At 37.9% G+C, this 14190-nt stretch overlaps 1 protein-coding gene across 1 annotated transcript in view; it reads right to left on the reverse strand.

Moving 5' to 3' along the window:
* Window positions 1–10637: 10637 nt before the first annotated feature.
* Window positions 10638–14190, reverse strand: part of prkci (protein kinase C, iota) — a 44675-nt gene continuing 41122 nt past the window's right edge. Inside the window, exons 17-18 of the mRNA XM_020929100.2 lie at window positions 13874–13989; window positions 10638–12995 (exon numbers count right to left, since the gene is read on the reverse strand). Of these exons, the coding sequence (XP_020784759.1) occupies window positions 12908–12995; window positions 13874–13989 (204 nt within the window). The 3' untranslated portion in view covers window positions 10638–12907. The remainder of the gene's footprint in view (window positions 12996–13873; window positions 13990–14190) is intronic.

Genomic DNA, 14190 nt, shown 5'->3' on the forward strand with positions numbered 1-14190 from the left:
GTCCTGGGTAAATAGGGGCTTCTGGTCACCTTAATATAAGCATATTGTAATATTTTATTTAATTAAATTTAATTAGGAATAGTTATTTAACTTTATTTATGACCTTCCTGTTCTTGTAGTCTACTTTGCGTTGCAATATTGGAATTTCCCTTTTGTAGGACAATAGAGTTCTCTCTTTCGTGGCTTTTACACTTAAAACTAAAGTGAGAGAGCGGTTAGGTTGATTATTTTGTTGCAACTGAACTATGACACAATGAAACTGAGGCATAAAAATTCCTAAAGGCAAAGTAATGAGTAAACATGAGTTAAAAGTTGCAATTTAGGGCACTTTTTGACAACATATAAGAAGCAAAACTAATATACAAAGATATAACATGACTCATTCAAAGAGTGGAGCCGGATTTAAAGCAACAAAGATTGAACTAAACCAATAGATAATGATAGCCAGTTTTATTTTTATTATTATTTATTTATTTTTTACCACAAACAACATGACTTTGTGGAGAGGAGAGCAAGGTTACTGAATAGCCTAGTATTAATGAAAAATCTGTGATAGCGGTTTGGCATTAGTATCATAGGCTAGTTGACAGTAGATTACAGCATATTGCACTATACTGCTTTTTGTTCCAGTTAAGGTTAAGGCATCTGTTTCCCACATAGCCTATATTTATAAATGATTGCGTGCTACTGTATTTGACTCAGCATGACGTACTAATTCACAGTCTGTGATTGAAATACAGTGGTAACGGTGTGACAAATGAATGTGACATTGATTTTCCTGTAATAACATCACTCTCTGGACTGTGGGGACTAAATTAATCTCAAATGAGCAATATTGCACTGAGACTTGGCTCTTCATTAAAGCTACAGTAATACACGAAAATCAGGTGACAGTAGTGAGGACGTGCACGTAACAACATTTGAAACAACAAAGACATATTTGATTTGTTTTGTTTGTATTATGTATGTGTTTATCTATCTAGCTATCTATCTTTTTATCTGTCCATCATCTATGTATTATGATGAATCTTTATTTATTTATAGAGCACTTTTAAAAACAAGGTTTATAAAGTCCTCTACACTCAGCAAAGAACAACAATACAAAAAGCATAAAAATAGCTTACAGGAAGCATACAAAAAGAGACAATGACGCAGATAGTTAACAGCATCATCAAAACAGAATCAAACAATAAATACGTTAATTAAATACAAGTAAAATCAAGTTAGGGGTTAAAAGTTCTGAAATGTAACTTTGTGAAAGGCCTAAACCAGCTTTAAAGGTGATCAGTAACATTTTATAATCAGTTCTATGTAGGTATCTATCATCTCGAGAAGTGTTTTGCCAAAGGACACAAAAGCCCTTCGTCTGAGCAGTGTTCAAACCATAGACTGTGTATATAAATGGACATATCTAACCCGCTGTCCGCCATGTTTCAAATTGGAAGTGATCGTGAGGGTGTTTACGGCTCCATCGACTCCGGCTCCAATTTACTTTGTATTGAAAAAATGTCACCCCTGTCCTCGTAACGACTGCTGTCTGGCTCCTCATTTTTGTCTTAAAAAATTTGGATTTACTCGCTCTACATGCCCCTGGTTTTTTTTGTTTTTTTTGTTTTTTTGATACACATGTAGTATATCTCTGTCTCTTTTCACTGTTTTTCTCTTTCTGTGAAGGTGTCATAGAGGCACAGTTATAGGCTTCAAGAGAAAATATGTGATTCATTCTTGCAGTATGCAGTTACGGTCAGCCCAATACAACGTGATTTTTTATCATTCTCTTGTATTACTTACTATTTCAACAGAGGAGGATCTACATGTCAAGATGTCCACAGAGCAAAAGGTACACCCCCCCACTTCCTACCCCCTCCCTCTGCACTCCGCTCCCCCTCTGTGCCCCTCCCCCGCTTTTTATGGGCCATCTTTGAAAGGTCAAGAGGTCGTTTGCGCTGTCTACTGTTCCTGCAGTGATCATGACAGTTAATAAAACCTGCAACGGGCCGCGCCGAGGTCAACTACAACTGTCCGGACATTACTTTTATTTACATGATCTTCCATATTGTCTTGTATTTAAGAGGGAAAAAAAACCCTCTCTTATTGCTTTGTTTTTGATGGCACTGCAGCTTTTCAACATTGTTGTGTTTATCTGAAATAGCAGGTAACTTGGAGATTTTTGTGGTGTAGTTTGAGCTGTGTTTCTACATTGGTTAGGCTAGAAATGTTTTAATTTGGAAGTGCACCTGATGTAAAAATAAATAAATAAATAAATAATCAGACTCTTAGACTTAGACAAACTTTATTGATCCACAAGGGAGATTATTTGCACATACTAGCTCACTCATCACAATATAATATAGTAACAAAGAGTAAAAATATAAATGTTAATAATAAATTCTAAATAATTAGTCAAAATAAAATAGTAAAATATGCAATAAAATCTCGGCTATTTACAAGAGGTCAAAGGAAGACAGTGCAACAATGATATGATGATTGACAGGACATAGGGTTATCTGTTATATAAGGGTGAGTTGTTGTACAGATAATCCATCCAGTAATTAAATTTGATGGTTGGTGTGTGTTTGGTTACACAAAATAATTGATTAATTGATTTGGAAGACAAAATATAATGAATTTTTAACGTCTGTATTATGCAAAATTGATTCTTGTGAACTGTAAGTCAGGTTATAATGCTGTTACCTCATTAAAAACACACCAGGAGTTGTGTTTTGTTTTGGTTCGCACATGTTTTATTAGTCTGTCTGCACCTCCATAGCTAAGGTTTGATGTATCTATCCACGCCCCCCCTTCTCTCCCTCTCTTTCCCCCCTCTCTATCCCCCTCTCCTCTGTATGTGCAGGAGAGCCAGATCAGCAGTTGTATTGTGCGGCTGCCCGTCCATCCCGGGACAACAACAGGAGGATCGATTGTCCATAACAGCCTCAGCGTGGACTATGGGGACTACATTAATCTCATATGTGCAATAATAATAGAGTGAGTACAATCATTAGAACGGAGGAGAGAGATGGAGTCTGTGACAGCTCAGAGAAGGCTATACTGATGGGTTAGGCTGGTACCATCCATGGGTTTCTGAGCGATGACAAATTTGCACCATTGTCATAGCAATTAGCAGTGCAAAACAATCTATTCTCTTTATGAATAGTGAAAATGGCACCTTAACGTTGTTTGTATACTACTGTCAGAATTATTTGCACCCTATGATGGATCAGATTACTTTCACGGCTCTGAGATGGTTCTCCATTCACACTGAGAATCAGAAAAGAGTCATAATAAATTTTTTTGTCACAAGCAAATAGAAAAGGGGGGTTTGGAAGGAAGTCTAATGTAAATCCTATGCCAAATGAATAAGAAAATCATGTTCATTTGCTACTGTGACCATATTCTAGATAATTATTACTACATTATTTTAACACAAAGTTTGCTACTGCTACTACCCCTTCCACGACTGCATCTACTGCTTCCACAGCACTGGCACTTGTGAGTTGTTAACAGTTGGCACACAGACTAGCTCACTGACAGTCCTCTCCATTAGATCCATTAGAGCCCGAGTGTTGGACTGATATTAGACTGGTGTAAGTGGTCCCTGGAGGAGCCACTTCAGTTTCATATGAGCACTCCAAAATCAATGGGAGAATTCACAACTGTCTGGGCCTCAGGAAGTCTCGTTCATCTGGTCTGGACTCTGGTCTGGGCTCGGGACTGGATTCAAGGTGGCACTCCGGTCTGGGCTCTGGTTTGGACATTTAAAACTGGTCTTGGTTGTGAAATCTGATTTAGATTCTGGACTCGTCTGTCTATCTCAGACCTGGGCATTGTACAGCTCCCAGACCCTTTGGTTGACTCTGACCTGCCTGTTTAACATATTTTATAATTTTACTAAAACTAAAGGACTAAAGCGGCGTTGCTTTTATTTTAGAGGTGTTTTTTTAAATAAAATTTTTCTGTGAGGCAACCCCACTTTTTCACATTGCTTAGTCATAACATAAACTCTTACCAGTCCAGCTCATCAAAACAATGTTATTTACTCCTTTTTATAAAGAAATATAATTAACATTATGCAGAATTTAGTTAATTATTTTGGCCCGGCCCTCCACAATATTTTCTGTTACTTTAAAATAATTGCCCCCTGATCTATCTGATCTCTGGTCTGGACTACGTGCCAGAACATCATGCCTTTTTGATCCATTTCACATATTTAAATTGTGGCACTGTTTCTGGTCTCTGGTTTGAACTTTGGTCTAAATTCTGGTCTGGTCTCTGGTCTCGGCTTGAGGCTCTGGTCTAGATTTTGGTCTGATCTCTGGTCTGGTCTATAGTCTGAACTAGTTTTAAATGTCAGGATCTGGGTTGGCTCAGTTTCACGTTGCAGCCGCAAACAGCCGTTAAGACAGTTTGTACAAGTGCTCTGGGTGAATGTATTTACTACACTTGACCCCACTAAAGAGTACTTCAACTACCACTACTACTGCTACCACTATTACTGCTACTACTACTACTTCTGCTGCTATTTTGTTACTTCTTATATACAGCACCAATGTCTCTAAATCCCTAAAAATATATATTATTTATATTGTAAGCTCCAATGTTTCCTAAAGTGTTTATCTATATATAAATGATTCATTTCAAGGAAACTGTCAGTCAAAAATTAAGTGTTGACCTTATTTTTATAGATGTAATTTTTCTAGTGGAGAGTCTTCCACCTGCTTCTATTGCATTGTCTGACATTAAATCTATATCTTTTGAATAACATGTTTTAATAGATAAAAAGCATCTTGAAAGACATGTATTCTTCCTGTCAGCGGGGTCACATCTCCATAGATCTGACCTGTAACCTCCCTGCCTCCATGGAGATAGATTATGTGGAGCATTCCAGGCAATAATTTCTCAGTGGAGACAAGGTGACGGACCCATCAGACGCCATACTTTGAATTTTATGATTTAATGTTGACTCAAAGCAAAACACTTAAAGTAACTCAAATATACTATTTAACAGATTTAATTTGTTTTGTATTGTGATTTAATGTATTTCTTATTCTGTAAAGCACTTTGTGTACGATTTGTGCTATTCAAGGAAACTTGCCTTAACAGAAAAATCTTTGAGGTCCAATTTTAAGCGACATTCACTGTGATCGTAAAGACATTATAATGCTGTTACTTCCTCAAAAAAATACCTGAAGTTGTGTTTTGTTTCATTCACACATGTTTGAGTAGTCTTTTATTTTTAGTCTGTCCAAATCTAGTTAGTTAGTCTGCTTAATTTAGTTATAATTAACAGCTCTTTTTACCTTTAGTTTAGGAGAGATTGACAGTTCCGGGGCTGAAAGTGTTGATGATTGAATGATTCTAGTGAAGTTGCATGGAGTTTAAAAACACAGTGAAGCACTCCCTGTATTACCACATGACATCACAAGGTGGCACAGAGTGTTTTCTGTTCGAGAGAAGAACTCTTTAAATATGCAGGATTTTTTTAAAAAAATCATTATTATTTTTATTAAGAATAGTACACGATATACATTTCAATAGATATATCGACAACTGTTGGCTCTTCTTATTTTTTGTTAGAACTGGTTAACCCAACTTTTTCCAGATCTCTTATTAGTTGAGTCCATAGTTCATTTGTATTAGATGCTGCATTATTAATCCGTGCTGAAGATAGTTCCATGTAAGTAATGTCCATAAAACAATGAAGTCAATGAGTAAATAACACATCATTACTCTTCCATCTTTGGGCTATAATCTTCTTTGCTGCTGTGAGACCTGCCAGCCAGATTTTACGTGTCCTTTTCTGAAGAGATATTTGTGACTCATGGTCCAAAATATGTACTGCTGGAACCATGGGTAGACTAAGTAGTTCACCACTTTCCCCCAAAGTTCCTGAATATGCAGGATTTATGTGTTAATGTTAATGTTAATGTGTGAATGAAACAAAACACAACTTCAGGTGTGTTTATGATGAGAAAACAATATTATAATATAGATCAGTAAATCTCTTAATATGGGCTCTTTAAGTAATATGCAATAGATTTAATAGTGTCAACATTTCATTTTATATAGTGTATCTAAGTAATTTGTACTATCCACTGCTAGTATGTATGATTACAAAAACGATTGTGCACGAGTGGTTTTGCAAATTACAACAGTCCAAAATGAATTGCATTTCATTTAAGCAATGTATTCTATTGATTATTACAATATTGCATTTTCTATGTCATGTTATTATCAGAATTACCAGACATGTGTGGCATATTGAATCAAATGGGCCTTGGTTTTCCCATTAACTCCTTGATGCATGTCTGTTTAGCGTCGACTCCTCACTCACTGTCAATAAATTCACTTGTAAAGAGTGGATAGTATTGGCAGATTACAGTAACACGATTATATGCAAATGTTGCCTTCGGCGTTAAATTTACAACCATCATGCTAATGTAACACTACTGTTTGTTCTCGTATCGGCCTGAGGTTTGGTCTGGACGCGCGATGTGGTTCTTATGGGAAGCATTTTATGAAGGGCGATTGGCTTTACACCTGTTTCACACCATCCCCGTGTTACAGTAAACTATTAAAATAAGGTTAGTTTGTGGTTTTCAGCTTTAGATTAGGGACCAAAAGTGGATCACATGAGGTTGAAAATAAATTACGTGTTTACCCTAACCTTCTTTCAAATCTAAATAGGTATATTTTATTTGAAAAGTGAAACAGACTTATACAAAAAAAATCCTGATTGACATTTTGACATTTTCAAGTTTATAGTCAACTTTTCTGGTAATTTAGCTATATGAGACAAAACAGATTCAAAAAAGAAAAAACAAACAAACAACAACAACAAAAAAAAAACGTACCACCACCAATATCAGCTCTACAGGCTTCAACATGTGTAATGCTATAGTGTGGAACATTCCAGGCAACGTGATAACAACTCCGTGGAGACAAGTTGGCAGCTTGTATCCTCATTTGGAAAAGTGCACACAGAGGACAAGAGAAAAGGAGGAAGGAACAGAAAGGTGGAGAGAAAGATAGATGTGGAGAAGAGGAGCAAGTGACGAGGGAGAAGGAGAAGTGTAATGTTGAAAAGAGGGATAAAGAGCAAAAGAGAGAAGAGTAGAGAGCAGGGGAGAAGAAAGATGAGAAGATGTGGAGAGAGACGGGAGGGAAGAGAGGAGTGGAGAGGAGGAGAGAGAACCAAGAGGGTGAGAGGTGTAGTGGAGAAAAGAGGAAGCAAGGAGAGCAAGAAAGGGGAGGAGAGAGGAGCAGAGAAAGAAGAGAGGGGGAGAGAAGGAGAGAAGAAGAGGAGGAGAGACAAGGAGAAAGGAGGTGATGAGAGAGGAGCAGAGGAAAGGAGAGAAGGAAGAGAGATGGAGAGCGGGGCAGATAAATGGAGAGAGGAGGAGAAGAGGTTTGAGGAGCAGAGGAAGGGACAGAAGGAAGAAAGAAGGAGAAATATAGAGAGAGGAGGTAGTGAAGAGAGGAAGAGAGAGATGAGAGAAAGGAGGAGAGAGACTGAAAGAGGAGAGGAGAGTAGGAGAAGAGGAGAGCGGAGCAGAGGAAGGAGAGAAAGGGGGGAAGGATGGAGAGAGGAGGTAGTGAAGAGAGGAGTAGAGAGTTGGAGAGTAGAAGAAGAGGAGAGAGGAGCAAAGGAAGGGAGAGAAGGAGGAGAGAGGAGGAGAGAGATGGAAAGAGAGGAGGAGAGTAGGAGAAGAGGATACAGGAGCAGAGGAAGGGAGAGAAGGAGTAGAGAGGGGGGAAAGATGGAGAGAGGAGGTAGTGGAGAGAGGAGCAGAGGAAGGGAGAGAAGGAGGAGAGAGGAGGAGAGATTGAGAGAAGAGGAGAGGTACAGTATCTGATGCTCAAGGATTAGAGCGGTTAAGCCTTTTCCTTTCCAGCTGCTGTGTCTCTCTTGGTCATGTGACCGCTCTGGGGATGTCCCGGGGTCAAAAGGTCACTGACACTCCCGCCCTCATGCAGCACCCGCCGTTCTGAGGTCAACAAAATCATGAACTGTCAAAAATAATAAAACCGATTGATTTGTATGCAGCAATAATCACCATGACGACGCATATATGAAATTTGTCACGGTTCATAAAACGTGTAACGCCACAAACTGCTGCATATTGGCTTAATTAAATTCGATTTGGTTCAAAATGACCCTTTTTGCAAGACAAATCCTCCACTGCTCACCATAGGACGTAGATAAATTCCTTTTGCGTAATTCTCTATTCCCATGACGACTGCTTTGACATTGTTCGTGTGTCCTTACTGTTACGGGACAGGGGGTGCACGCCTCCCCCCACTATCCCACACTGCATCTCCCCAGGCAGGACGTTCACCAATGCTCCCAATATAGAAAGAGGACTACCCTTGTGTAATTAATAATGTAAAATATGCAAGAGAAAGCATTTTGCTCCTGGTTTACTTTAGGGACTAATTAGCAGCAATGGTAGACTATAACTAAACGCACGCCTTAGTAAAACATACACTCATTTAAGGTGCTCCACTCGGGTTGGTTATTTACTATTGCGCTTGAATGTAGCACAGCCTAAGAAGGATTGTCAAGTGCTGATACAACTCTTTGAGAAACAAGAGCTAGTTTAATGATTATTATTCTAGATGCAAGGACTGGTTGTGTGTTATTAGCAGACTCTTCACACTATATAAAGGAGCATATTTTAGCCATAACATTATGACCATTATACATCCATCCATTTTCTTCCTCTTATCCGGGGCCTGGTCACGGGGGGAGCAGTCTAAGCAGAGACTCCCACATTTCCTTCACCCCAAACATTTCCTCTAGCTCCTCTGGGGGGACCTCGAGGCGTTCCCAGGCCAGCTAAGAGACATAGTCCCTCCAGCGTGCCCTGGGTCTTCCCCGGGGCCTCTTCCTCCTTGTGACCATTGTTTTCACATTAAAAGTGATCTCTCTATCTCTATATTTTTTATATAGATTCATATCAGTCTTATCCCCATGGCCTCCACCGAATCTCAGTACTGGTCAAACGTGATCATTCAATCAGACTTGTTTTTTTCAGTGACGTGAGAAGAAATGAAGAAGCTCACTGGTCACATATCATTTACAAATAAAATCACATTCCTCTCACATCAGATTACCAGAGTTTAGTGCTTCACTCATTGATTCTACAGAAATTCACAATGTTTTCCAGTCCCCCATGAAATTTTTTTCCTTTATTTTTTCTGATACGGACAGACCATGTGTGTTCCTGACTGCCTGATCCATCTGTCAATCACGGGCATCTGAAAACAGAGAGATTCACCATACCAGACTCATATCTTTGTAAAGTCCTGAAGGATCATGTATTCTAGATCTCAGGCAAGCAAAGTACCATAGTATGGTATTAAACTTGTTTGCAAGCATTAAATTAAGTGTTTTCCTGCTAAAAATATAACTTGGAAAAACATCTAACTGTGAGCTGTCTCCTCTTCGCAGATTTGACCTTTAACTTGACCCGGTAATGTTTCCTGTTTTTTTCCATAGCGGTGGATATATATGTTTATTATGTGCATTTTAATAGAAACATTTAATGTCACACTATGGGACTTTCCTAGCAAAGCAATAATTATATCTTCACGGAAACAAGTTGATGCGACCCTCTACCAGTAAAATGACATTTAAAATGCTAGAAAATATTTTGTCCACACAGATTTTAAGAGGACTAATTTCATTTGAACATCGTTTTGTTAAAGGTGCAGTAGATGGACGTTTTCTAGTGAAGTGTCCACCATTAGCCAGGCTGGCGTCACCTAGTGCCTCCGGTCAGGAATCGGAATACACTAGATGGTTTTGCAAAAAGCTTAATACCAGTTAGCTTCGTTAGCAGTGCATTACATACATCATGACCAAACAGCAACCACTAGTTTAAAAAAAAAAAAAAAAAAGTGCCTGCCTACAGTCGATCGAACAAATCCTAATGCTGCAAGGTCAGGCGGTTTCTGCGAAGTGAAATCGGCTGATGAATCAGGCTAGTCCACCATATGCTCACCTCCAGATTTTATAGCTTTACCTAGAATGTTCCTCATTGTGGCATTAAACTCTAAAGGGACAAGTCGCTGGTGCCTCCAGGTCAAGTTACAGGTCTGATCTGTGAAAAGGTAGTAACGTTTTTCATCTTATTTCTTTTAGCATTTTACCAGTCTGTACTTGATTTTTTCCCCATGTTTGAGCACATGTCTCATCCCAGCAGATACAGTATATTGTATAGGCAGCTCTTGAGGACAAAATATGTCTGCTGTGTGCTGTCTGCATCTAATTATTAAGCACTGTATTGTTGAATAGGAGGTGCACATTAGCATGCTAAGCGTTGTTAGTTTTACTGTGACTTCCAAAACTCTGGCCTTGTAAACTCAATGCAATGAATAATTAGAAACTTAGATGAGGAATAAATCTGGACCACTGCAAAATCAAAAATGTATAAGTTCAAGACAGATTTGTTTAATGCCATACTGTGGAACATTCTGTGTCATAAAGATAGTACTTATTTGAACAACTGGTTTCACTTTCAGGATGTAGAGGGGAAGGAAAATGTCTAAAAATAAAACAAATCGAAACCCACGGCTTTACTTTCCACTAAATTCACCTTTCAAACATCAGATCCAAAAACATGAGCACAGAATGAGAAATAAAATGTTTATTTTACTGTGAGTGTTTTTTACACTAATAACAAAGGTTTGAGCGAGTCCTGTGGGCCATACACCGACCCAAAAATAAACGTGTTTTCAATGGGCGTACCCCGTAACATTTTGTAAATCAACATAATAAAAAAATGATTGAAAGCATTTTTTCAACTCACAAAAAGAACAATAATACAATGAATGGGCCCAATGTTTTTTGAGTTTTCAGCTTGTTAAATTTCATCACAGAAAAAATCCTACCTCTTTGTGATGGCTTTGAACATATCTCTCAAAAACAAAAGTGGAATGAAAAACAATACAAACACATTTCAGAAAGGCATAACAATAAAATAATAGAAAATCAGAATATATAATTGAGTTAGGACATCTTCCTTATATTGTACCTTAGTAAGTACCTTATTTTTGGTCCTGTGTGTTTTGCGTAATGATTTGCACAGTGAGTACACCTCCAGCCTATACTTCACAGTCTAAATATTAGCATTACTATTGTTACTAATAGTGTTACAGCTCCTTCAACAAGGGACAACCTCTGTAAGCCAGAAGTCGCTAATCAATAATACAACTAAACCATTGTACATCTAAATACTAGCACTTTTTGGTAGTGTTAACCCCATCTGAAAATATAATATGTTACCGTTAAATAATATAAAGAGGAAATACAGTTTTAATAATTATGATTTTTAAAGATTAGTGTAATTTAATCTACAGAAAGGGGTGACAAAGCTAAGTCCAATATGTTGTGATGTCTGCCTCTTTCACACATGCACATGATTATCATTTTACTGGATATGTTTACTTTTTTTGTCTAGAATACTTTCATTTAAACAGTAATTTGAGAGTTGAAAATATGGAATAAGTTGCTGTAGTTTTATGTTAGCCAGGCCAGTCCAATTTCCCAGTGCCACCAGGGCAGTTTATTCTCTACATGTCTGATTACAATGATTTGTTTAGCAGAGAATATATTGTGTGCCTGATTGGCCATTATTACAAAGTAGTGCACGATGCACCATGGGAGGTTTTTGGAAGAGGGCATTCCCCCCTCGCGCCTCCACTTCATTTAATTTCTCTCCAATGACTAGGTCAGGAATCGGAATACACTAGACGGTTCACAAAAACCCAGAAGTGCGAGTTCGGGCACCAGCCAATCAACGAAGAGCCATACATTCTGTGTTGGCAACGATTCCCAAGATCGAAGATTTAAAGCCGGAACAAAGAGAATGTTTGGTGAATTTTATCAAGGGGAAACACGTTATTGCCTTCTTCCTACGGGATTTGGGAAAAGCTTAATATACCAGTTTGCCCCATTCGTGGAACATTACATACGTCACCACCAAAGAGCAGCGACTGGTTAAAGTAAAAAAAAAGTACCCGCCTACTGTCGAGCGAACAAATTCTAACACTGCGAGGTCAGACAGTTTCTACAAAGTGAAACCAGCTGATGAATCAGGCTAACTCCCCCCCTGCATGTTTCGCTGGAAACGTTATTGATTTGCCTGAAATTTTCCACAGTATGGCATTTCTGCAGGTGAAACTTCTGGGCTGAGTTACAATTCACATCTATGGGTTTAATGCCATATGGCGGAACATCACAAGCAAAGCAATAATATCTCCACAGAGACAAGCAGAAAGTGACATAGTGCACATTTAACACAAAACTCAATATTACTGCGATGACAAAATGCCATGTTACAAATTTGTTGATCAATTTGTGGTAATTTTCCATTAGAACAATTGATAAAGGACTTTTGGCCACTTACAACCAGTAAAAAAACATTTGTTCTGTTGTATTGTTTTAGGGCATGTGTGAAAGAGGCTTCATACTGTCTTCTGGTTTTGTACCTTGAAGCTAAAAAGCCTTGTCTAATGTTATCAATATAGTTCGTTATCAGTAAATAATATGTACAAATTAAAAATGCATTGAAAATACAAATCACCAGCTGGAAGAACGTCTCTTTAGTTCATACGTCGAGCATTTCACCTCCCGCCATTTCGAGTGTTCAGCAACTTGGAAGAACCGAGAGTTAGCAGTGCGGCGGACGCCAACTGCTGAAGAGGCCCCTATGACATCTCAGTGCAGTTTACAAGATACAAAAATAAGAATTCCAAAAGAAAAATTGACAGTTTTAAGGGCAGAGTGGTTGTGAATGGCAAAGACTGGATTTGGCAAAAAAAAAGCAGCGTTGGTGAGAGTCTTGAAAAACCATGCAGCAGAGATGTGTTCATGAGAGAGTCTGTGGGAGAGACAGAGTGATCACACGCACTCCTCTGCAGACATCAGCAGAGGGTTTATGTACTCGAAGCCTTCAAACTCAGACTGGTCAATCTTCTTCACCACATCACTGGAAAAAAAAAGGAAAATGGATTTGTTTTTTGTTTATATTTAAAGGTAATATATTATGAAAAAAATGTCAGCTTTTAGCCATGTTATTACAGCATCAAAAACATAGTCTTTTGTTTAGTAGAGATTGCAAATTCCACGGCTGAAAAATTCGTGCATCATTCGTTCATTCGTTTTTCAATATAAAACCAAAAATAAGAAAATGAACAAACTAATGTTTTCTTCATTATTTGTCTCCAAAACCAAAACGAAAAAACAGATAACGATTTTTTTTTCTTTTTTCATTTTTCGATTTTGTGTTTAAATCAATAATAGAAAAAACAGATAAACGGTTTCCCGTTTTCGTGACTTAAACTGCGAAGCTGGACTTTTGCACCGCATCACGGAAATGGAAAACAACAATTATCCATTTTTCCATTACTCATTTAAACACAAAATCAAAGGAAAAAAAAAAATCATTATCTGTTTTTTTCATTTTGGTTTTGGAGACAAATAATGAAGAAAAGTGTTGTTTTTTGGTTTTCTTATTTTTGGTTTTATATTGAAAAATGAATGAATGATACACAAATTCTGAAATGATCCTAACGATTCTAGTAAAAGTGTATAGAGTTTAAAAACACAGTGGAGCACTTAATGTATTACCACATGACATCACAAGGTGGAACGGTATTTTCTGTTTGACAGAACATCTCAGCCAGCCTTGGTGTTATTGTGTTATATTGAGTATGTTGTGATATTAATTTAATGTTGCCCTAATTTGCTTCTTACTATGTTTTAAATATTGTTTTTATTATATGGTTGAGCCAGTGTGTCCGAGTATTGTCTCTTGTGCAAAATTAATAGTATTTGAAAGCAGCTGTGTCTGTGTGTGAAACGTACTCGTCGTCCGGCGTGAGCTGGATGGGCTCGTTGGTGAACTGTGCGTCGAAGTTGTCCAGCCCGAATTCTCCTGAGATGTTTGGTTTGAAGGGAGGCACCACCTGCTTATGCTCCAACTGTGAACACACAAACACATAAATAATTACATTTTCATTTTTATTCTTTCGTTCAGTTCTGCTACTTAAAGATTTCACTGGAGCAAGATCCAAGACTTTGATATTTCTCATCAACATAACTAGGGTTGTCAAAACTAAACGAAACACTAAATCTCATTCACAGGACAGAAATGAACCATTCCTCAATAGCTTTAGAATGAT

This window comes from Boleophthalmus pectinirostris, unplaced genomic scaffold (assembly GCF_026225935.1).
Source record: "Boleophthalmus pectinirostris isolate CB_2022bp ecotype Guang Dong unplaced genomic scaffold, ASM2622593v1 HiC_scaffold_16, whole genome shotgun sequence".
Classification (NCBI taxonomy): Eukaryota; Metazoa; Chordata; class Actinopteri; order Gobiiformes; family Gobiidae; genus Boleophthalmus; species Boleophthalmus pectinirostris.